Source organism: Drosophila kikkawai, chromosome 3R, assembly GCF_030179895.1.
Source record: "Drosophila kikkawai strain 14028-0561.14 chromosome 3R, DkikHiC1v2, whole genome shotgun sequence".
NCBI lineage: Eukaryota > Metazoa > Arthropoda > Insecta > Diptera > Drosophilidae > Drosophila > Drosophila kikkawai.
In genome coordinates, this window is record NC_091731.1 from 31,345,667 (window position 1) to 31,371,021 (window position 25,355).

General features: G+C 40.9%; 2 protein-coding genes across 2 annotated transcripts; one reads left to right on the plus strand and one right to left on the minus strand.

The window, feature by feature from the left end:
- Positions 1-132: 132 nt before the first annotated feature.
- LOC108077613 (acyl-CoA Delta-9 desaturase-like) lies at positions 133-1,509 on the minus strand. Its single transcript, XM_017171020.3, has one exon. It carries the CDS (start codon positions 1,507-1,509, stop codon positions 442-444), a length of 1,068 nt encoding a protein of 355 aa, XP_017026509.1. The 3' UTR covers positions 133-441.
- Positions 1,510-3,330: 1,821 nt separating this feature from the next.
- Positions 3,331-24,735, plus strand: Map205 (Microtubule-associated protein 205). The gene is made up of 2 exons (XM_017171210.3): positions 3,331-5,502; positions 21,980-24,735. The coding sequence occupies exons 1-2, from the start codon at positions 3,760-3,762 to the stop codon at positions 23,897-23,899; spliced, it is 3,663 nt and encodes a 1,220-aa protein (XP_017026699.1). The 5' UTR covers positions 3,331-3,759; the 3' UTR covers positions 23,900-24,735.
- The last annotated feature ends 620 nt before the right edge of the window (positions 24,736-25,355 follow it).

Sequence of the window (25,355 nt, forward strand, 5' to 3'; positions counted from 1 at the left end):
TTAAAATTAAATTAAAATGAAAATGATTATATTATATATTTTAAATCTAAAATATATTATTTTTTATACGGTTAAATATTTTTCTTTTTAAGTTTATCCAACCCAAATTATTATATGCTATATATAAATATACAACTTTTATATATTTCCTTTTAATTTTTCTATTGATTTAATCAAAATGGATCGAGGGAATACAAACTGACCTTTCTTTCTTGTTTGTATACTATTTTCGACGTCAAAGCTAATGTTTAATTAATTATATATGACAAAATATATACATTTTATATATAATATATAACATTCATACATCATAAGACTTCTCTCTGCACCGATAAAAAAAAACTTACAGATTCAGCGGATTTTGGGCTATTTAAATGTATTTATTTAACAATATATTATTTCCTTAACTTTTCTTTGGCTTTTCATTCGCTCACTAATTCCTCATCTGACCACCCGCTGGTGGGTTATGGTGGTGTCGGCGACATCTTCGCTGCACTGGTCCTTGTCGCCCCACCCCCACACGGGATGGGAGCCATCTCCCGTCCGCTGAACCCGCCGTCGAACCAAATCCGGGGACACACTCTTCAGGTCGTAGGCCCAGCCCAGCCAGGCAAAGAAGTTGATGAAGGCCGTCGTGAGGTCTCGAGAGTATGGACCCAGCTCGGCACTCTTATAATCCCACGGAAAGACGTGGTGATAGTTGTGGTAGCCCTCGCCAAAGCGCAACCAAATGAGGAAGCTCTCGTCGGTGGGACTGATCTTCTTGTCGTATGGCCGCTTGCCGTACATATGGGCCGAGCTGTTTACCAGCCAGATAAGGTTCAGGGTGGTCACCCAGCGGAGCAGGGCCATCACGTGCCAGGAGACGTTGAGCGACTCGCCCCACAGATACATCGGCAGCACGGTGGGCAGGACAAAGCAGATGAGCGGCATCAGGAGTAGGTAGTACTTCTTCTGGAACATCACCAGGCGATCCTGCTCCAGGTCGGAGAGGTCAATCTGCTTGCCCTTTTCCACAACTTGAGGATGCTTGCGGACGCATAGCCAGCCGATGTGCGAGAAGAACCAGCCTCGCTCCGAGTTGTACGGGTCAGCGTCCGTTTCCGCGTACTTGTGATGCACTCGATGATCTCGCGCCCAGATATACACTGCATCCTGGAAGGCCAGGGTGTTGAGGAACAGGAAGATCAAGCGGAGTGGCACGTTAGCCTTGAAGGTGCGATGTGCCCACAATCGATGGGCGCCGCCGGAAATGCCCAGGGCCGTGACAATCAGGGCGAACGGAAAGAGCAGCACCGTAGTCCAGGTGGCCTTCGTCAATAGCAGCCAGACGCCGTACAATGCGGATAGATGAAGGATCACAAAGAGCACAATATTGACCCAAACCAGCTGCAGCTTCCGACCATCGGTGGTCTTTAGCTTTCCGACATCCTTGATTAGGCCACCGTCTATCGTCTCCGCATCCGACTCGTAGAGCACTCCGGTGGTATCTTTGCTGTTCGGCGGCATTCTGGCCTACGTTTGAGTCTGGAATTGCCCCGGCGTTTTACTTATACCAAATTCCAATAGGCGGAACCGAGCAGGTTAAGTACACTTAGAGTTTAGGTTCACGATCTATTGTAATTTGTTGGCCCAAAACTATGCGCATATTTACATATTCATTTGTTGATTGGAACATAATGAAGTGGACTACCTCAACGCTAATAAGGGGTAGTTTTAATGAAAGTCAAAGGGAAAGACTTAGAAGAGTAATTAATTTCATTAAAAGCAACAACTATATTTTTTAAACATCGAAAATTCGACCTTGGGTAACGTGAAATTGATTTTAATTCAATTTGTAATGATAGGCAGCTGAATTAAGTAATCCTAAGGGTACAAAGTAGCAATATTAAAAACCTGGGACATGATGTAATCATGTACTTAACAAATTTATCAGATATTAAAGATTATAAATATAATTGTTTTATTTTTACCCCAAAAATATCACACAATTTGGAAAGATTTTATAATATGTTGGCTATTATACTATTTTCTCAGTGTATACATACCAATTTTATTATTATTGGGTGTATCCATCCGTGTATTTATATATATGCCCTCTCAATAAGTCTAGATCGCCCCCTGTTTATGCATCGCACGCGAATCCACAAATACGCGAGTGGAATTAAATATGATATTGAAAATATTGTCCCAACAGCAAAGCAAGCAATCTGAAGTATGTACATATATAAAAAATCAGTTCGTTTATTTGTTTCAGTTAGTGAATGAAAATGGCTTGGTCGTTGATAATAATAGAAAATCGAATCATATATTATTTTCATTGCATCTGGCTTTTATTATTGGGTTTCTAAGCCCAGATAAGATAGATCGCCTTCTATACCTTTCTTTGGCGTCGAATATACTATAAAGTTAAACGAATTCCTATCCAGTTTTTAATATGTAATTGGTTATGGAATATAGTACAACATCTATTATAAAAAAAGTTTATTATAAAGCTTTGAACTTATCTAAATCTTTCGCTGTTCTACACATATTTTTCATGGTTCCAAAGCAAACTGGTACAGGTGATACTAGCTGCTAATCAATAATAGGTAGTGAAATAATATTGTAATATCAATATACATTTGTTGTAGCGTTTAAAACCAGTATATCTATATCTCGGTTTAGATAAATATATAAAGTTTTTCAAAAATTTAAAATTTTGTGTTATTGGTTTACCAAAACAACATGGATTACGTTCCTTCTTGTGAAAAATATAGTTATTCCCTGTACAACCGAATAACTGAAGTTTTAATTTAGTTCCCAGTGGGAGCTTCCCACTATATTTATCCGTATATACAACGACCCAAAATAGTAGGTAGTTAAATTTTCAAACAAAAGCCCATATTCTTTAATTGTTTTATAGTTTAAAATGTAATCTGTGTTACTTTTAGTATGATAATATAAAACGATGCTCTATATAAACTCTGTATTCACTCTGGTATTTCAAGTGCAGCATATAAAGCACATAAAGCTGACGAAAACAAAACAAAAATACACGAAATGCTGTCCGGAATAAAAATAAAATTTATAGAAAAACTATGTTTGTCCTGTTGTTTTAAATATTTTCATGAAAAATATATCAGTTTTATTGTTTTTTTTTTTTATTTTTTGTGTTGAAGCAACCCGGTCTGAACAGTGTATTAACCGTAACACTCTTTTTAGTTTAAGTGTGCCCAGTCGGCATAGGGATGGTCGATAGTGGAAAAAATAAATCGCGCAGCAGCCAGCATCGATACAATCGATATTACTATCGAGGTTTTCACAGCTCTAGTATAGAGTATAGAAGCTGAAAATCGGTCGCAAAACGAATTCAAATCCAAACCGGCAAAGTCTACTGGTAGCTGCTAGTGGAGAGCGAGAAAAACTGGGAAAATAAAGGCAAACTAACAAACGCGGCAAGCTGTGAGTGTGTGCATTGCGAGATCGAATTAAACAAAAAAAAGTGCGCAAGGAAGAACAAGCAAGCGAAAAGGAATTCGTGATTCTCGGCGAATGCTCTGCGTCTCCCTTTCGCCGCTCTCTGCCCCCGTGCCTGTGCCAGTGTGTGTGTGAACGAGTCGAGTCCACCCGTGTGTGTGGCGGCGTGCCTGTCGTGTGCGTGTGTGCGAGCGAATCTGCAAGAAAAGCAACGCCAAAAAATAAGTAGAGAAGCGAGGAAGCGATACAGCGCGTGTGAATCATCTCAAGAAAAGAACAGCTAATCCGAGCAGCAGGAGCATGGAGCAGCACGAGGACAACTACTTGCAAAACCGCCTCGCCGAGAGCCTGCAGATATCCGGCGGCGCCGGCGAGAACCATTTGCTGCATACTCTGGCGGATTCCGCCGGCGGCGACCTCTCCGCCGCTCCGAAGTCTGAGCGGGACGGCGATGGCGACGAGGACGAGGAGTGGAAGTACATACACGAGGTGCAGCAGTCCGAGAAGCTGCAGCAGCAGGAGCAGCATCCTTTGGACACGGGCAATGGCTTTGGCCAGGATGACCTCATCCACGGCAATGGTTTGGGCAACGGCCTGGCTGCCGCCGCCGCCGCCGCAGGTCTCAGTCTGGTCTATGAAGAGGAGGACGTCGAGGTGATCAAGCACGACGGCGATCTCTCGACCAACTCCAACACCACCACATCCACGGGCGAGGTGCTACAGCACCAGGAGGAGGAAGAGCAGCAGGAGCAGCAACAGCAGATTGAGCTGGAGCCAGAGGAGCAGCAGCAATTGCAGCAGGAGGACGAGGATGAGCCCAGCTCGGTGGCCACTACATACGGCACCAGCAGCCTCAGTGAGAACAACCAGGAGGAGCCGGAGCAGGAGCTGGCGCCACAGCCCACTGCTGGAGCCCAGCAGGAGCTGCTCCTCGAAGCTTTCGACAACAAGGAAAACGACGAACCCGCAGAGAGTCACGAGGAGAGTCACTCGCAGCTGAATCCCAATGCAGTAGCCTTTGTGCCCAGCTTTGGCTCCCAGCCGTCGTCGCCACTTCCCAACAACGCCGGCGAGGAGCCCGTACTGGGTCTGAATCCTCGCCAGCTACTGGCTCCGCTGGACGATTTGGTCGCCGAGAGTCCGCGCAAGGGGTCCGCCCGCGAAAACATGGATGCTATTGCCGTGCCTGATGAAATGGAGTTTGACATCGAGGCGGATAAGCGTCCCCACGAACTGGAGCAGGAATCTGACGTCTTTTTGGCCAGCAATCTCGAGCAGCAGCTGCTCAACGGAGCCGGGAATGAGGAGCCAGTTGATACACTCGACCATGGACCGGAGACCTGTGTGGACCTGGACGTTTCGCTGGATCAGCTGCCCGCTGACGACGACGTCATGAAGCAATCGATCTACGCCGAGCACAACGCCTCGATTGAGGAAATCCTAAACTCCGTTCAGCCGCTGCCCGAGGAGATCGGTGACGAGAAGGAGCTGCTGCACGTGGAGGAGAAGGAACATGTATCGCAGTCTCCCTCCACTGAGGAGCTGCAGTTCCAGCAGGAGTTCCAGCAGGTGCGTCACCAGCCGCCCTTCTTTGGCGGCGCAGGCGAGGATCCTATGCAGGCATCTTTTTATTTGGAGCACACATCGCTGGAGGCGCAGAAGGAGCAAGAGCATGAGCTGGAGGAGCAGCACCAACAGCCGGCTGACACCTCCGATCCCTTTGCCGAACAAAGCCTGTTACTGGACACCAGTGCTCCGGTGTTCAGTCCTGAGGCCCATGAGCCTGTGGCCAAGTTGGAGCTGGAATCGCAGCAGGCCGACATAGTGGACATCACACCATCGCCGCTCTCGTCCACCGAAGAAAAGCATCTGGTCGAGGACACCAAGGAGCTAGTTGAGGAGCCAAAAAGCGTGGAAATCGAGACAGAACTCCTTAAGGAGCAGGATTTGGAGCTGGAATCCAGGCAGGAACCTACTCTGGAGCGTCATTTGGAACAGGATACCCATATATTTGAGCCCTTCTCGGCCGGAGCTCCTCCCCAGGTAAGCTGTCAATTTAAAAGGTAGCAATTCTCGGGGGTCGCGGGATAGAAGATGACTCATTCAAAGTGCCAAAAGTCATCATTATGCACTCGTCATCTACAACCCCGAGTGGCAGTGCGTGTCCTGTGTGTCTATGTGTGTGTTAATTTTTCCTGCCACGCTTCCTGCCCCGTTTTGTTGCCCTGTTGTCCTTGCCTCTCACCTGGACAGGCCGGGCGGTAAAAGGAGAAATCATTAAATTTGTTGGTATACTACTCCTTTGTCTCTACTCCTGACATGTGCATTTTCTCCTCTCGCCCTTTTTGCTGCCTGTCCTCTCTTTCCGTCTCTCTTCCATATCCTCACAGTGTGCTGTCCTGCTGTTAAACCACAAGTAGAAAGTGAAATGTTTTCGTTTATCCCGGGGGTTTTGAATCTAAAATATCTACATACATACACATGTGTGTGTATATAAAGAGCTGGATAAGATTAGTTTAATGACTTCATTAAATTTAATTACTAAAAATGCTGGTAATTTTCTTCCCTCACCTTAATGTACACTTAAACCTATAGCTCATATTGAGGCTCCACTATATTGCATTTTTATTCTGGGGTGTGTTCCCTCGACCCGCTCACGCGTCGCTGTCGGCGTCGCTGCTTCTGCGCTCCTTTTTGCCTTGCTCCTGCTCCTGCTCTCCATCTGTCTCGGTCATGTCCTCGCCCTCGTTCCTGTCCACCTCCTTCTCCGCCTCCTCGCTCGCTCGCTTTGTTCGCTGCATTCGGGTGGGGTCGTCGTGTGCTTGGTTGCGGGTCGACTGCCACTCAATTTTTACACTCAACGGGACACGCAAGTGCTTTCCCATTGCCCGGAGTCGGTGGTGTTAAGGTCCTGGCGTTCTCCCGGGTGCGGGTTTCCTCTGGGTTTTCTGTGCTTTAAATTCCATTTTCAAATAATTAAGGGAGGTCCACAAGGGGGTAGTTTACATTTTATTGTCTAACTTGCTTTTGGCCACTTTAAATTGTTGACCTCATGTCTGTACAAGGAAATGGAAATTTCGGGGTGTTTTTTTATTTAAGAAATCTCTGGAGGCACAGGACATTTCAAAACAATACAATTTGGTGTTAAAAAGTAAATAATTTCGAAAGGCTTTCAGTTTTCAAACCATTTAAACTGTAGATATTATAAAACCCTTAAAAACATACAAATAATTTAATAATATTTTTTATTATTATTTTTATTATTTATTATTACAACAAATTGAATTGGGACACTTCATGTTACCAATTGGTTTTTTAAGCATCTTGTTAGAGTTCGATATCCGTTCCAATTGGGACTTTTGTTAGCTGCGGTCAAATGCACATTTTCTTGTATGTACTCAACTTGGGGTCTCTTCAGCCTTTCGCTCTCTCTATCGCTCTCTCTCTGTTTCTGTCTGCAATCTGCATGACCAGCAACACCAACAACATGTGTAACAGTAAATGGCGTTGCCAACTGCGGCAATAGTTGCCAACCTTTTCGCTTGGTTGCAAATTCTCCGGCTCCAATGCACACACACATACACACGAACACAGACACGCTTTCATAATTACAACAACAATAACATCCAACAGCTGCACCAGAAAGAGAAGGAGCAAAACAGCGATAACTTTGGGTTCATTTAATTGGGTCATATACGGTTTTTCGCTTGCATGTGTATACGATTTTTATGATTTTTTTGTTGTTAATTTTCCTCTTTCTCTCCCTCACCCTCACCCTCCTCTCTTTCTCATTCCCAATGTCTGCTTTGCATTTGCTTTGGCTGACCCATTGTTGTTGTTATCGGCACTTCCTGTGGGAGTTTTGTTTTGTGTATAATTTACGCCCTGCAACTTTACTTCTTCTTTGTGTTCCGCTGCTTCTTTCCCACTCTTCGCTCTTCGTTGCATATTATACTTATTTATGTATCAAAGTGATTTGTGCCGCTTGTCTCCTTTTGCAATCGCTTTTATTATCAATCCGTTTTGGCGATTCCTCTCTGCCTCGTCCCCTTTCTTTTTGCTCTCTCGCTCTCTTTCTGTTGACCCGGCATTCGTTCCTTTCTTTGCTTTGATTCGATTCCGTTTCGTGCCGCATACCAATTATTATTACTGTTTATATATGTCAACAATAAGAAACAACAAAATGAGCGTAGCAGACAGCTTGTCACCACCGACAACAACAACAACACACTGTTGTAAACAAATCAAAAAGTAAAACAAACGCCAAAGAAACACGGAAACAACAATAGTTTTATCAAAAACACACAATTAAACACAGTGTTTGGTTTTCAAGTGGTGTGCGTGTGTGTGTGTGGTCAAGTGGTCATTAAGTTGTAAGTTTAGATTGATTTATTGACAGATACAAACGATGATTGTCTGTTAATTAGCAGATGATAGAAGCCAGGGGCAGTGACAGTCACAAATTATGCTAATTTTACATTCGATGGGCCCCCTTCCCCCTTCAGGAGAATGTTATATTGAGAAACAAAAAACATATATTATTAATATAGCTCAGAAATAGATTTTTCGGCTCTCAATGTCAAATCAATTTAACTCAATTTAAATTAAAAACCAGAAACATGTTAGAAAAAAACTTTTCAATTGAGTATTTAGGTTTTTAAACATTTCATTACTGATTTATCGGAAAAAATGAATTTTTCTTATTGAACTTTATCGATTCAAGTATAACGTGCGCCTGTAGAAATAGCCGATAGAATCTCTTTACATTTTCGATATAAATTATATCCTAAAGTACTGTTGCCTCCTAAAATCATATTTAAAACACATATTAAGACATAATAAGTAGTCAGAAATTTACAATTTAAAATGTTTCCTAGATTTAAAAGTATCAAATGCATGACATGCATTCTACAACAATCCAACACTCACTGCACTTTGAACCGTATCACATCGATCATGCCACAGCTCTATTTTTAAATTTGCACATTATCAAAGGCGCCAGGCTCTAATCAGATGATTAAAATCCATAAACAGAGGGGTTGCACTCAAATTTGTAGACTGACAAACAACTGAACTGATAAATGCGCAAATTTGTTCACGGGTCTAGTTTATGACTCAGCTTCCCATAGGAAAACTAACAGAGAAACCGAAAGCTCTCAGTTCGGAACTAAAACAAACAAGGCCCCGAATAGAATTACGATTTCAGTTTCCAAATTCAACTACAAATTGTATTGTGGAGGCAACTTTCGCCAGTGCAGCAGCCACAGTTCACACAATTCGCATGACATTTGCTGAAACCTTTTCAGCTTAATTAAAATTTATACAATTTACATACTACGTATCATTGTGTTAGATGGAATACCATGATAACTGGTCGCCAGCCCAGACCGCATTATTATACATTTTTGCTCTTATAATATTTGTTGTTATTGTTTTTGCGGCCGCTGTCCGTAATTGAGGGAATTTGTAATTTAAAACAGCGCAAAAAGTGTATCAAATGTCTATCTGTGTGTGTGCGGGTGTGACTAAGCGACCTCCCGAAAATAAGTGTATATAAAACTGAAAGCTTGATGAAAATTTCAGCGGTTTTATTCGTTTAATTCCAAGCCCTGACCCCTCAGCACGTGGCTGCTGTAAAAAGGGTTTAATTCGTAGAAATAGGGAAATACATATATGTACCTATTACGTGAGGGTATAAAACACAGATGTATTAAAACATTTTTCACTTTACAGAGATAACTGAATAAATAGGAATACTAATAATTACACCTTGAAACATTTTTAACGGAATCAAAATATTTCTTTAATATAAATTTATAAAATCTATAAAAATTCTAAAAGTAAATAATTCGTATAAAATATATTAATAATGAATAAGAAAATGAGAATCAATATATTGAAAATTGTATTAAATATTCTTACTTATTAAAAAACATTTAAAACTAGTCACTTTAATCTATATTTGGGTAAAAATATTATATTATAGTTTTCCAATAAAAATCAACGTAAGCCAAGAGTAAGTGGCTGTAAAAGCCAAACAACGATTTATGGCCTGTCTTACAAAATGTCTAAAAGCCTAGAGAAAACGAGCTGGAAGCCTTGGCTCCAGTTTTTTGCAACTTAAGAGAGAGAAAGAAAGAGCAGAGTACAGCTTAGGCTATAATTAAGTCTGAAAATCCATTAAGATTATTAACTCAATTAAAATTGTTGCTCGCTTCTTCACTCTACCGTTTTTATATATTTTTTGTGTGTTTGCGGGTAATTTAGTTCACCCATACAGAGGCACAAAGGAGGGGATTTTTTTATTTGATTTTTTTTTAGCTTTTTTTTAGTAGGCGCCACTCGATGGCTTGCTTGGCTATGGGAATGCAATTGCCATTGACGGGCGACGGTCTGATTTTCCCTGTTACTGTGCCGGCTGCCCAGCCTACGCGACGCGTCTGCCCACACGGGACAAGTGCTTAGAGATGCAGATAGTTAGATACAGACTACCCACCTTTGGCCGTATCACACATATAGGATAGACGCCCAAAAAAAAAGAGATATGTATGTACATATATGTGTAAAGTAATCAGAGCAGTCCCAGAAAAGGAAATAATAGATGCATAGATTTCATGTGAATTAAAAAAATATTTGATCTTTTTGCAGATTTAAGAACTTTATAATTGGGGGAAAATTGAATTTTTAAAGTTACTTATAAATTTATAAATCAAATGCCTATATTATTATAAGGTATTCAGTATGTTACCAGAAATTTAATGTCTTAAAAAGTACACCATTTCGAAGAAACTAAAAATATTCTTAGATATTTTACTGTCTTGTTTTTTTATGCTTTGTAAGACTTTCTTGCAATTTGTTTTAACGTTGGATTGGCAATGCTATTATTCTGACCGTAATTGTGTGATTTTTTTTGTATTTTGTATCTGTGCACATTGGCCTGTGTATCTGAGCGAAACTCGTTTCATTTTGCGGTTTCTCAGCAGCGACGATGAGGCCCCAAAAAGCCAAAAAGCAGAACAATTGCAGGCCAAGACAAGAAATCTTGCTGCAATATGAGTGCTGCTGCTGCTGCTGCTGTGTGGGTTGACTTGGAGTGGAGTTGATTGCCAAAAAGGCACACGGAGGAGCACTTGACAACGCTTGCCAATCCAATCCACAATTCCGCCATCCAAACCTGGGCACAGACAGGGAGGAGAAGAAGGAGTTCCGGAGTCCAGGGGCAACTCTGGCAGACTGAGACGACTTGACGATTAATTGCAGCATTTTACATTTCGAGTTCAAAAGAAAATGCTTTCAGCATCATCGTCGTGAGCAGCAGCTCCTCCGCTTGTATCTTGCAGATATAATATCTCATGCGGTCTTTGGCCGCTATACATATGTGCGTTATCTAAATTTACATTTCTTGCCAAATACATATATATTTGAGCACAATACAGTTGAGGAGAAGATGATAGAATATTAAGTGCAAAAAATATTTACATATTTATATTATTAACAACTTTTAAGGTGATGCTTCAAGCTAATATTCTTTAAACAAAAGAGATACTAATTTGTTGCCAATATTTACCTTTCTATTAACACTAAAACGATAATATATTGTGTATATATAAGCTACGATGCAAGCAAGATATATTTTTCACTTTTAAAATATTTTAAATATTTTTTCTACCTCCACTGTACAAAAACTAACGACACTTATGAGCGCTGTGCACTTTTGCTGAGATACAACGCTCGGCTGACTTCCTCATCCACATCCTCCTGCCTGCCTGGTCAGTGTGTATTTATAAAAATGTAAAAATGCAAAAATCCTCTGCCAAGTGCCAAGTTCAATAGCTTTTCGTACACCACACACAGAAATTCGCGTACACAAAATAATTATTCAACAAAAAAGAAGAGGGCAAGAAAAAAAGAAACAACGGGAGACAAGATGTCGCTTAGCATGTTTTGGCCCCTGCAGCGCTGCGATGGATGGATTCTGGGATGGATTGGGAGGCCAGAGAAGCTGGAGACTGTGCTTGGAGTAGTTGGAGATGGCAGGAGGCATGGTCTCCCCTCCTGGCATAAAAATAGAGTTTAATCGCTGCTGGATGTGGAAGTGGAAGTGGTGGGCTGTTGGCACGAACCCATGCCTTTGGGGTGTGTCACTACAACACCACCACCATCAGAGCCTTCTGAAAAAATCGAGAAAAAGTGCTGTTAATTGAAAGACATTCCAGAAAGAGGCCAAACTATCAACTCCACTCAGCCATCCATATATCTGCCCCTCGAAAACCAGCAGCAAGATTGATGTTCTCTATGCCACAAGTTACCGAACCTATTTGTCATTTAAGTGCCATCTATCCGCTCTCGATGGAGATTTAATGAATGTCTAACAAGACATAACAGTTTTGGTGACAATTACTACCTGACGGAGGTGGAAAAACGAGCCTAGCAACAAAACTCGTGGGGCTAAATGGCCATAAAACTGGTTAAATTTAGCTGGAAATCATAATAATTTTGTCGCGCTAAAAACATGAAAACGTAGAACGGAAGCTAGAAATTGTTTGTGCACTGTAAGATATATCTTGAGTTTGGGGAAACGTATAAATTCTTTAAAAACGAATCAAACCAGTCACAGCATATATTTTCTACAGATTTTTATTATATTTATAAAGACTTGCATTATATTGTCTTATCAGTCGAACAAACCCCCCATTAATCACACTCGAAATCCCATAAATATTCTCCCGATAATAGGGCAAAAGAATGACATAATAAAATGGCCAGAACGATAGGCCAACTTCTATTTATAGTTTAAATAATCAACTCGAATTCCTCTTCTAATGCCACACAAGTCGAGGCAATCCAAAGATAGTTGATAGAAAGAAAGGCCTCACCAAACTTTAGTCATAAGTGAAGGAAAATGAACGTCTTGAAGCCCGGAGGGGAGTCATGATCGTTTTTGTCATAAAAGAAAATTGTGCAAAATAAATTCCGAGAACAACGTTGGCAATGTTGAACCGGTTGACTATGAGTATGACTGCTTTAGGCTCAACCAGCAGGTCAATTTACTTTAATTAATCATACAAAAAAAGTGTGCAGAGAATAAGTCAAATTTAATGACAGACACTCATTTGTTTGGTTTAAATTTAATTTGAACATCAGAAAATCAAAGAGGACAGGGAAGCAAGTTGAAATTAATATGTCAAGAGGTTTATTGTACATTAACAGAATAAAGGGATTATTACTTTTCACTATAACTTGTTAAAAACTAAATTTATATTATATTTTATGAAATCGAAACCATAACCTTTTTGTGGTCTACTTTTTTCCCTCGAGTGAGGCAAAGAGAGTTACTTTTGGAATTGCTGAGAGATGATAGCATTTTCCCTTCCTATTTCCCTGGCAGTGTGAGGCTATTGGCCAGCGGCACTGGCCATTAGCCACAAGGCTTTTTGCCTCGCCTTGCCTTTTGTCTAGAGTTGGGGGCCAATGCTAAAGAACTCATAAAAAAAAAAAGGTGGCAAGGGAGCGTTGCTCTTGGCCGTTTTGCTGCGGGCTGCTTGGCTGCTTCTTTTTCCAATTGCCAAACCAAGGCAATGTTCGTGTGCTGGCCAACTGGCAAAGTTGGCCAGGTGTTTTATTACCATTTGCGCTATTAACAATTTCTTTTGGCCAGTGCTCGCTCGCCTGTCCGCCGTTGATTCTTATTTCTATCTCATATTTTGCACTATTATGAATTTGCTAGTTTGACTCCGATTTTCCTTCTTTCTTTGGCGTACCGAGGCCCCCCCCCTTTGGTGTTGCTGTTTTCTATGTACTATAGCGTCCATCGTGCAGCTTACCGTTTTGATTGTTAATAGGGGTTTTCGTTCGTTTTATGGCCAAGACTTGGACTTGAAGTCCGAGTCGGAGTTGGCCAACAAAGCCAGTCAATTTCATGGCTGCGGCTCCGTTCTAATGTATCTATCCGACTGCAGTGCGGTTGCCAGCTATCTGTATCTCGCTTTGTAATTGTATCTTTTCGGTTCGTTCTTGGTCTCGTTGAATACTTTCACAAGAGCAGAAGAAACACCAGGCGAAAAAAAAAAACAAAAACATAAGAAATGCCATGGAAATACAGAGAAAATGCGCTGCTAAATCTGTTTCATGTCGGCGCAATAATAAGGAAAAAATGCAATGCGGCTGGCATTTTTCCTTTATTTCTCTCCGCTTTAATTCCGCCAAACGGAGCGCTGTATCTTTTGCTATGCATCTTTATCACATTTAACCAAATGGATTTATGAGCTACTCTGGGGCAAACTAATAAACACAGAGAGAGGCCAATCCCAAAGCCTTTCACTTGGCCAAGAACCATTTTTATTGGCCCAGCGAATGGAACTCTGAACAGATTGATCATCGTGCATCGGGGAAATTAAATGGAATAATGAAATGCACTTGGCTTTCGATGGGAAGGAGATAAAATTGAGTGGAAAATACAATAATTTATCTGCGTCACGCCCTTTTCCAATACAAATTTCAATTAGCCTTTTGACAGCTGAGATTTTAGCAAATATTACTTTAATTTATTGCTTAGCATTGGGGTTTTCAGTTATACTTTCTGTTCAAGGGAATGAAATATAAACTTTTCTGCCTTTCGCAGAAAGTTTTCTCAAAGTCGTGTTAACATATTTTTTCCATATTCCCATCTCCTCCATGTCTGTAATCCGATGTTTGTCTCACAACTTTTTTCGAATCTTTTTTTCCTCCTTATACATAAATCCAAAATGAGTTTTTTCTAATAAATTTATGCCTGAACATTTTGTTTCTGCGGTTTCCTAAGCAAATTACAACAAACGAAAAAAAAAGAGAAGAGCGAAAATTGCGATTTTCTCATATTTATTTTGGACAAGCCTTTCACAAAATTTTCCCTCTATGGCCCCCCACCCCGAGGGAAGTCAGTCGCTAGCGAGTGTGGAGAATGGCATCAGCCCCGAAACCACAGACCAGAACATGGCCTCAGTACGATTCTTCCCCAACTTCATCATCATCATCGCCATCGCGCCTTTATATTCGCCATCAACCTCGGGGCAACGTCGCGTTGGGCTCTTCTCCTGATACTTGGGAACTCTCCAAAGTACAAAAGCAATAAGCGGAAAAACATAAAACAAGAATTATAAAACATAATTAACTTTCTATTCTTTAACATTTCCATACGTTTTTCGTTTTTGTTTTCTTACATTTTGCCATGTTTTGGTCGTCTAACGATACCTCGTAAAAAAAGGGAAAGGGTATATTTAAATTACCATATGCATCCTTGAAAAAGGTTTTAAACGATTTTGTAAAGATTTAATTCTAAAAAGAACATACATTTAATTCAATAATTTACTTTCATAGTACAAAATTAACAGATATTTTGTTATAATTCCCAACTGGTTCTAGGGTTGCATAGGTAAATAAAATAAATGCATTCCAAGAGTGGGCTTTGTCAATTTTAAAGCGAATTAGTAACACTGTTGTGTCTTCTTTCTCTCGAGAGTTTGTTGTTTTTCTCTGTGGATTTCTTACAACTTCATCATCTTGGCTGTAAGCTCATTATCATTTGCAACGTGGTTTCGCAAAATTTTTCGGTTGCTGCTGCTGTCTTAACTGTCTCGTCGTCTGTGGCATCCCCCTTCTTCTTGGCTTTACTTTTTCTTGAATTGTTTTTTCGTCTGGCTTGCGAAAATGTTGCCACGGCCGTTTGCCGGTTTTCCTACACAATTTGCGCTGTGTCTAGTTCTTTTTTTTTTTCTCTTGCTGTTTGTTCTCTTTTTTTCCTTTGTTTGGTGGTTTATTAATTTTATTTTTCTTGCTTTTTATATTTATGCCAGCGCTATAATTCATTGAGTCTCAGTGTGAGCCGGTCTGGGTTGAGTTGGCGTCCGACCAAGTATCGCTAATTGTCGAAATTATATTTATGAGGCCGATGGACGCCAGCCACGCCCACTTTCCACCAGTTCACCAACGCTCATTGACATTTTTCGGATGCTGACTAAGCGGAATTTCATTTGATTGCTGCGAGCCAGAAAAAAAAACCACAGCAATACATATCCGTTGCAAAAAGAGAAAAAAAAGTTGATTACTCAGAGGAAAATGAGATCTGAAAACAAAAGAAAAGAATTCATAACCTAAGGTGAATTATTTCTTAATGAGAGTGCAAAGAACAGCAAGGTTGGGTTTACTTTTATATTGAATTTAAGAGGTCTTAAGTCTAGGTTCTTCCAAATTTGTAAAAAGGGAATTGTAATATTTCTACGTTCTTGAGTTCTTTAAAGTATCTTCTAATTTTGTAAAACAAAAAGATACTTTTAATATAAAACTTGGGGAAAATGCATAAAGTATACATCATATTGCCCCCGTGGTCACTGAATTTTCTTCACGCCTCAGCGCAATTGCAATGCTCTGCGATTGGTGTGTTTTAGAACAGGAATGATGAAAATATCCAACCATTTCAATTAATCATCATCGGAGATTAATGATGTGCGGCAGGGGCAACCTCTGCAGAACTACAAAGCCAAGACACAATAGGATAATCACATACAAAAGCCGTGCATCGTGCCTCTATCTATAATTCTATTATATATCTATGCTCGTAAGCCGGCAACATGTTGCGTGTTGCTGCCGTTGCATGCATGTGCTGCACCTTTCTGTGTCTGTCTGCCTGTCTGCTTGCCAAACGATTTCAACATTTATTGCTCATCATAATTGCCGCGGCACAGTTAACCAGGCAGACCCACACGATGGATCACTGGCTAGGCAGAGGAGCTAGTATATCTATGAAAGCATAAAGCAAGATATCATATTTAGCATACGGTTGTTATACAAGCATATTGGGTTTTTGAAGACCAAATTATTATCTGTATAACTAGGACTTTGAAAAAGTAAAAGATAACCAGTTGGAAATTTATAGAATAATATAAAATAAATTATTTACAAGATCATTATGGATAATCAAGACGAGAGTCTTAATTAATTCCCTTAAAAGCAAGGCTTTACTTCCCATTTAAACCTTAAAAAGTATAAATTTTGTCATAGTTTCAGTTGGATAACTTTCATAGCATGAAAATTTTACTTTACATGGAAAAAGTAAGGGAAAACTCTGACTCATTTGCATGAGCATCCGCTATTTGCCCACTGCTGCTTTTGTGCCTCGTTCATTTTCCTTGCGATTTGTCAACATTTTCGCCAGTTTAAAAATAGAAATTACATAGACGCCGCCGCAGCCCCAAAAGAGCAACAAGCAACGCAACACATGGATACAAGTCATCACAACACGCACTGGCAAATATATCTAAATTTACGCACACTCGCTTGGAGGTTTAATAAAAATGCAGAGAGGTCTTTCTCGCTTTATTTGGCATTGTATTTGAAAGTTTTGTTCCGCCGCCGCAGTCCCACTCCTTCCTATCATTCGTTTTCTATGAAAAGATACACTTGGAAAAATAAAAAAGAATATCTATAGTACAAACTTGAATTAAAATCTAACTAGAAGCTGAAAAAGGAACTTTTAGTAGTATAACCGAAATATTCTAGGAATAAGAAACTGAAGAATTTTGTTTATAGAAAATTTCTGAAAAAAATGTCTTGAATTTCTTTAGTTGTCCAGTTCTTCTATAATCTATTCTTTGCAGTGCTGTCCGTATCATCATCATCATCGTCCGCTTGGATCATCAGACTTATTTAAAAAGCCGAGACTGTTCCCCACCCATCGTTAGCTTTACGCATAATGGAACATTTAGCTATTTGATTGTTATGTGCCATTATTATAATCACTTTTTGCATAGTTGTGTGCGTGCCTTTGGCCAAAAACAGTCGACGATTGTCAATTGCATTCCATTTTTGTCCAGAGGCCTAATGGCCACCACCAAGTCAGTTTACCTTCTCCCCGAAACTCTGGATCTCTCTATGTACTTGTACATATGTATGTATGTACCTTCGAACCAATGGCCACTGTACCGACTCACTCGTTCCCCTTTTGGGTTTCTAACGAGCCATCAAGAGACATGTCAAACATCGAATGTCGAAAAGAAAAAGAGCGGAGACAGTGAGTCAAATACCAAGTGATTTGTCAGACAGTCCAAACTGCCTAAAGTGAATCATAATTGGGACTTTGATGAAACAACCTGAGGTCGTAATTTAGGCTGAAGTCATAAATTGTTTCGATTTTGCTTCTACCAAAAATTAGAAACTAAAACCAAGCAGAACGGTTTTTTTTTTCCCTTGCGAAATCTCTTATAATAGGATTGCTGGTACATTGCAGGGCAAGTTAGAAAGAGGAAGCGTGGAAGAGATAGGAGTCAGCCGGCAAATATAAATACACACATCTGTTAATATAGAAATATGATTTATTGATTTAATGATTGTTTTCTTTTCTATTCAAAGCAAACTCTTATTTTACATTTTCAAAATTTAGACTATTCCCGATCTTAAGCTTCAATAAGTTTCCATACTAAGGTATACACTGTAGTTGCCCCTAAAATCTGCGACTCTTATAAATTGCCTTGGTTGCTTCGTTCTGTGTGATTTAAATTTTATTTGAATTTATAGGCACCGCATACACCGCCTCGTCATCCGATGTTTCCCATGCAAATGTGCGCCATCTGTTGAACTTGATATTTGCGTTAAATTCACGGCTGTGTTCCTTCGTTTGTTTCAACAATAAAAACCTGCTCTCATTTGGCTCGGTTTACCTGACTTATTCCCCTAATAATAATTCTCACTCTCACCGCCGATTCTCTCTCAACTTTCGTGCAATTTCTTCATTTGCTGCGCACTTTTCGCAATTATCAAACGAGAGAAAGAAAAAAAAAGCAAACAAAAATTTTGGCATGACTTGTGGTGGTCGCCAACTAGAAATTGTTGATGTCATCGTTGCCATTTTTTTTTTTTCTCCTTTTTGGTTTTCGGCACAAACACAGTCAGTCAGAGTCTCTCTGACCAATACAAACACCCACAATTTGTTGAACAAATCAAATGTTGTTGTTGTTATTTTTTCCTGCCGGTTTCTGCGAGTGCCAAAATGATTTGTAAATAAAGCGCGAGAAGCGAACACTTAAATTTCGAGAAACCTACAGTGAAATCTCATTCATAATCCGATTGCTTTTACTTGGGGTTTATTTTTGTTAAAATTTTCTAGAGACTTGGTTTCTTTTGTGAATATTGTTTAGGGATGTTTTTGATAGAAATAAGCTACATTTAAGCTCTAAAAATCTTGTTTCTATTCCTTAAAAGGTTTGTAAGGAATATTGATATTTAAAAAAGTGACTTTTTTCATTAAATGAACCATAAACCATATTAAAAATACTCTAAGAACTATATTCCCTTTCAAATATATGTTTCTAAAAGTTTAACCCAAGCTGTATGCATGAGTAATAGCTCTACTATTTATATTTGACAAGTATGTTCACTTTAAAGGGGGTAAAAAAACCGGCAAAAAGCTAAACAATCAATTAACTCACCGGCCGGCACTTTAGGCCAAAGCTTTTTGCCACCAACTTGCGCCTGGAACTGATAAAATTCCACGCAATTATCGCTGCTACTAAATTGCACAGAAAGGAGGGGAGAAGTCAAAGGGAAGCTGGTGCGCTATTTTAAAACACGTATTACCTCATTTTTGGCCATGATTGATTGGCAAATTTTGCACTACCGCATCGACTGATGATCATAATGATGATGATGATGGCGACGATGACTCATGGTCAGTAACTAAAACAAACTCTAACTAAGCCAGCAAAGCTCTCCTCTGACTAAGCCGAGTTTTTTTTTTTTTGTCTTTTTTTTTCTTATTCGCTTCAGCTCACTTTTAACCCCATTACGCTTGAGCAACAGTCCAAGCCGAGAGTCCGCAGTGGAGGCCAAAACAGAGTAATACACTCAGGAAATAAAGAAAGCTAAAGCCTATTAAAATGTTTACTTGGTTATTAATAAAGACATTTTTTAAGGAGGTTAAGAATTTCTTATAACAATGAAAGATACATTTTTTTGAGATACATTTTCTGGCATTTGGTTTAAAAGAGAAGTTGGGAATTATAAGGACACAGGACTTGCATTTTGTTATAATTCTCAACTGCTTTTTACTTACATTTTAAAGAATTATCAAACTCTTATTTAAAAAAACCTTTAGTTCTTAACCATAAAACTTGAAGAATTTCTTTTTATCCTATTTAAGCTTTGGTAACTTGATACCGTAAATAGATCAATATAAGAACTATATTATTTTCGCCAAGTGCAGCAAAAGAAAGTCAGCCGGATAGCCATTGCGCGAGTGGGCTAAAAGTGGGCAACCTAGCAACTGGCGGGCAACAAGGAATTGGGAAATCCGAGGGCCAACTGTAGAGCACAGAGTGAAGTGTAGTGGAGCTGCGAACGGCTGGGCACTGGGAAACTTGGAAACTCAGGGAACTCGGGGGAACGGCCACCGACTGATGGCAAATGGCCCCGGCTGGTGGCATTTACTGGTCAATGACATTTTAGAGTTTCAGAGCGCAATGCTTTTGTGCTGTGCGGTCTTTGCGTGATAGAGGAAAAGTGCCGGAAAAAATGTTAACGCTACATTTTCCGCCCAGCCGTTTGTCCTCCTCCCAGTCCCCAATCCCCAATCCGCAGTTCAATCCCCGACACCTGCGGTGGCAGAGTCCAAAAGTAACGCCGAGTCACACCACTAAGTCACTGACACGTTTCCTGCCGACCCGCTTCTTTCTCCATTTGCCCATTTCCACCTTTGTGGCGCGTCTTTCGTATTTTTTTTTTTTTACTTTATAAGCACTTGTATCAACGTTCGAAGGTAGATTGTAGTTATTTTGATCTCGATCCGGACCCTGCTACAGATAGTTCTCACAATTTTCAAGATTTAGCACGATAAAAAGGCAGGTGCATGGAAAATGTAGAGGTGATAGATACACTCTTTTAAATAGTAAATGTTATTGGTATTTATAAAAGTAGTTGGGACTTGAATAAATAATAAAAACAGTACAAAGCAAGTGATTAATTTATAATATTACTAAACATTTATTATATTTAAATAGGGATATAAATAGAAAGTATTCAAGGCAACTAGATTATTATAAAATACTTTAAACTTTACTTATAGAGCATGCCTGTGGCCATAAACCCAGACTGAACTATGATTTCCCTTCCGTTTTTTTTTTTTCTGTTCCATTTGTTGGCCTGGCCATGTCATCGTTGTTGGTTGTTGGTTGGCGGCTCCCTGCTTTAGTGTGCTGTTTTTGTTTGTTGGCAAGAATGTCATGTTGCCGCACTTCTGCCTGCCTGCCTGCCTGCCAGCCAGCCGCTTTCTCACTTTCACAAGTTCTGCTGTCGCTGCTGATGTCATTATAATAATTTGTATGCATTGGTAATGAGTGTGTCCGTGGCGTGTCAACCCCCGGGAATGCGATGCGCAGACGACATCTGAGACGAGTAATCGCCAGAGTTGAGAGCAGGCGGAGGATGGCAGGCAGACACTCCCCTTAGTTTTTCCCCGAATTTTCCAGATCCACAATCCAAGGGTTGAGGGATGCTCTTTTTCTTGACAATTGATTGGAAAAAATACATGTGAACTGCTTTGGCAAGTTGTAGAAGAAATCGTTTTGGTATTGGGATTTGCAGATACATATAAGTTACAGTTTCTTAGAATTTTTAGATTTATTTACTGAGAGGAAAGACGTACAAGAGATATTTCTTGTCTTTAAAAAGTTATATGTAGTTTTTAAAGTTATAAAAGTATTTTAAGTACTGAAAAACTCTTTCTAAACTCTGTAAACTTAACTTTCTTTGCTTTTATGCTAGTCTAAGAAGCTTTTACTTGATATTTCAATAAGACTTCATCTTTAAAGTTCTTTTTAGTTTCCAAGAACCATATTTATATGGCCTTATTAATGCCCCGATTTTGTGTAATATAATAATTTCTTGGATAATTCCTTCATAATCCCTCTTACTCATAATGAGGCAATCTTTTGATATTCATTCACTGTAGCTCCCCATATTTATTTAGCTGGAAATTTGTCCGTGGTGTGGTGTGTATTTGCGGAGTCTGATTTATTTTCGTTGGCCTCTCACCCAAAGGCCTGAAAATACTTTGTAGCTGCATCTGCCAGATATTTTTACGAGACATGGACGCAATAATGCCATAAGTAACATTTGCCCTGACGCACAGAGTGCTAACGGCAGTGCCACATTTTGTGTGTTTTTATTTTTGCTTTCGAAGACACACAAGGAAGAGGAGAAAGATGTCTTCAATGGGATGGCTCATTGCATTTATCGATTTAACAGAAGCGAGAAGTTGTTTTTTTGAGGGGTGCAAAGTGAATGCTAAAAACCGGGAGGGGTCAGACTCAGACACAGGCCAAGTGTTGTTTTGTTTGTCATTGTTGGTTTGGTGATGATGATGATGTTGTACACTTGAATCACGCTTTTGGGTGTTGGCTCTTATGAAAAAAAAAGTATTTATAGCTTATAACTTATAGTAAAGCCAAATTATCTTTTCCACCTACTCACACATTTCCTTTTCTTTCTCTTACAGTTGGAGGAGTACGCTGCCTTTAATGCAGCTCCCGGCTATGAAGCTCAACACGATGAAGATACTGTGCCAGTCGTGGAACAGGGCATTAATCCATTTGCCCAACCCTTCACGCCCGCCCTAAACTTGGCAGCGGCGGCGGCTGTGGAGTTGGAGGAGCCAATAGCCGCTCATTTCGAACCGGAAACACAGGCAGCTGCCAATGGCTTCAATGAACTTCAGTTGCAGGAGGAGCTCGTGGAGGAGGAGCAGTACAGGGCCAAGCCAGATTTTGAATCCGAGTACTTTAATTTGGGCGACAAGGTGCAGGCTCAGGCCACAGAGGATCAGCCACAGGAGCAAAACTTTGTTATCCCTCAGGAGCAGCAGTTTTCCGCTCCCGAAGAGCAAGTTTTACCACCCATTGGAGACTTTGTGGCTCAGGATCCACAGGAGGATTTGCTGCCCGTTGCTAAAGAGTTTGTGGAACAGACCACTGCTGCTGCCGCTGCTGTTGCGGCTGCTACTGCTGCAGAGGAGCCTGTGCTTTCCCAGACCGAAGAAGCTGTGCTTCCAACTACCGACGATCTTCCTGAAAGCGAAAAGTATGAAGTGCAGGCCGAGCCTGTGGCCGAAGTTGCTGCTGTTGCCACTGCCGCTGCAGCTGCTGCTGTGACCGTTGCCGCTGTGGCTGCTGCCACCAAATCTAAGGACACCAAGCCCAGTCCCCCAGAGGCCAAGAAGCCAGCGACCAAGGCAGGAGCCGCGGCCAGCAAGCCCAAGCCAGCAGGTACAGCAGCCTCCTCCACGATCAAGAAGACCACAACCAGTTCGACTACGACCTCCAAGACGGCTACCGCTCGTCCTCGTACCGCTCCCGTTGCCACCGCCAAACCAGCGACGTCGGCTCCACCAACTGCAGCCAACCGGAAGCCATTGAGTAGCAGTGCCGGAACCGCAGCTAAACCATCGGCACCCAGGACAGCCTTGAGCAGCACATCGACACGACCGGCCACGGCTCCGGTGAGCAAGCCGGCAGGTGCGGCAGCCAAGACCACAGCCACCAGGCCGACGGCAAGTGCTGCCAGGACAACGGCTGCTGCTCCACGCCCAGCCTCCAGCACCACGGCTCGCAAGCCGGCCACAAATGGAACCGGAACGGGAACAGCCACCGGAACAGCAGCTGCCCGGAAGCCGGCCACAAGTGCACCAACCAGCACCAGATCGACTCTCAGCTCGTCGGCTGCCGCACCCAAGCCACGCTTGGCGGCTGCCTCGACAACAGCGACAGCCACGGCCAAGCCAAAGGTTCCCTCACCACGCGCCGCCAGCACCTCCACAACCGTGCGCAAGGTGGCCAGCACAAACGGAACTTCGCTTTCGGCTCGCAGCCCCACCAAGCCGACCACCAACGGATTGGGCACTAAGACCAGCAGCTCCACAACGACCACCACCACAACTACAACGATCACAAAGACTTTTACGGCACGCCCGGCTCCCAAGTTCAACCATTCGACGGCCACCAATGGAAGCTCGACCGCTCGACGACCACTGGGAACCACCACCAGCTCCAGCTTGACAGCAACCACGGCGAGGAAGGCATCGCCTCTGAAGGCATCGCCCCTGAAAACTGCCACCACCAAGCCGCTGACACCGAAAGCCAAAGAAAGCGCCACCGCTGCCAAACCATCGCCGGCTGGACTGAAGGCGCGCAAGTCGACACCGCTAAAGGGATCCACACCCACTCCCATCAAGGCACCAGTTGCTGCTGCTGCTGCTGCTGCACCGCCGGCCGAGCCCGTTGCAGCCACCAATGGAGCAACCAAGGAGGAGGAAGTTATCAAGCAGAACGGCAACGGTCTGCACGAAGTGGAGGAGGCCCAGGAAATCCAAGAGCAGCCGCAGGCCGCTGGCGCTGCCGAAGTGTCCCTGCTGGATTTCTAGAGGAGCCCAGCGAGATTCCAGAAGTAAACCAGAGCTGAAACTACTTTACTAATATTATAAAACATATTAAGCAAAAGTATTTAGCGCGACAGCCGAAAGGGAAATTGAAACAAAACAAAAAAAAAAACGAAACAAACGAACAGAAAAGTAGAACTGAAGAGGATGCAACCGGCAGAGGCGACTCGGAAACTAAATTGTGAATTGCTCTTCATTCAAGTTAACTTGTGAGATCGATGACATCTTCGACATTTCTTGCTAAATATATTTATATATTATATATTAATGTATGTTGATAAAGTAGAGCGAAGGTAACTTTTGTGCTACGATTGAAGAAATAATTGCGACAGCGTGTGCTCTGTTTTTTCTCGCTCATTTATTTAAGAATTTTTTATATTTTTAGTAATTGTTCCTCCACCACGCTCTGTTATTTTTTTGCTCATGTTGTGCTAAAATTTTCGTATCTTTGTACTGTGTCAACGAACCGCGTCGAGAAAAACAATTGTCATTATGCATACTTTTAAAGAAAACCCATTAATGGAATAAATTCCAAAAAGAAAAAGAACCGAGAAAAGGTGGAAGAAGAACCAGAAGAAAAAAAAAAAAATTGAGAATGATAATCCAAGTTTAACTGTAGCTATTATAGTCGGCGTCCTAAAACGTAAATAAACGACAACTAAACAAAACAAAAAACAAAAAAAGAATCAAAACTAATCCAACAAAAAGGCAACGTATGTAATTTGCGCAGCTGAAAAAAATGTAGACTGCTAACCAGTAAAAAAAAATATATATAAAAAAAAAAGAATTAATAAGAACCTTAAATACTGATCAAAGAAGAATTGATGTGTTTTCACTCTGTACTTCCCAGCGCACCCTTGGATTCTACATGTTGTATACGTTCCTCCAAGTTTTACTTAAAAACAACACCCAAGAATTGAAAACAAAAACATGTTGTAGCACTCGAGACATTCTTACTTATTGGTTATAAACAAAAATGAAAACTCTTACCCCAGTGTATTATTATAATTTCATAAAAAAAACAAAGAAAAACAAAAATCTCTGAATGTTTTCTGTTTTAAAGGCTTCTTTTATATCCGTTTTTTGCTCCTATGTTTTGTGACCCATTGGTCCAATGTATTATTATTTTTTAATTTGTTAATTATGCCACACGAAGAAGAGAACATCAACATCATCAATAAGCAGAACATTTAATGTAACTCCAGCACCCACTCTATACACACCACACCCTCTTTCTCTATATACATATTGTATGTTTAAAACGATATTACCAATTAAAAATTAAACAAAAACGAACAACAAAAAAAATACTTAAAAACAAAACGAACAATCTTTTTTATTTATTTAAATTTTTCAGTTTTACATTTATTTTAGTTCTATTTTTATGTTTTTATATCCTTATTCAGAGACGATATACATGAGATGAGATGAGAGATACCAA

What these genes read in the sequence shown, in the direction of transcription:
- LOC108077613 (XM_017171020.3), bottom strand. Translation starts at nt 1,509, where the DNA reads ATGCCGCCGAACAGCAAAGATACCACCGGAGTGCTCTACGAGTCGGAT.
- Map205 (XM_017171210.3), top strand. Translation starts at nt 3,760, where the DNA reads ATGGAGCAGCACGAGGACAACTACTTGCAAAACCGCCTCGCCGAGAGC. An exon ending in CGGCCGGAGCTCCTCCCCAG is followed by an intron (nt 5,503 to 21,979) that starts GTAAGCTGTCAA and finishes TTTCTCTTACAG; the next exon opens with TTGGAGGAGTACGCTGCCTT.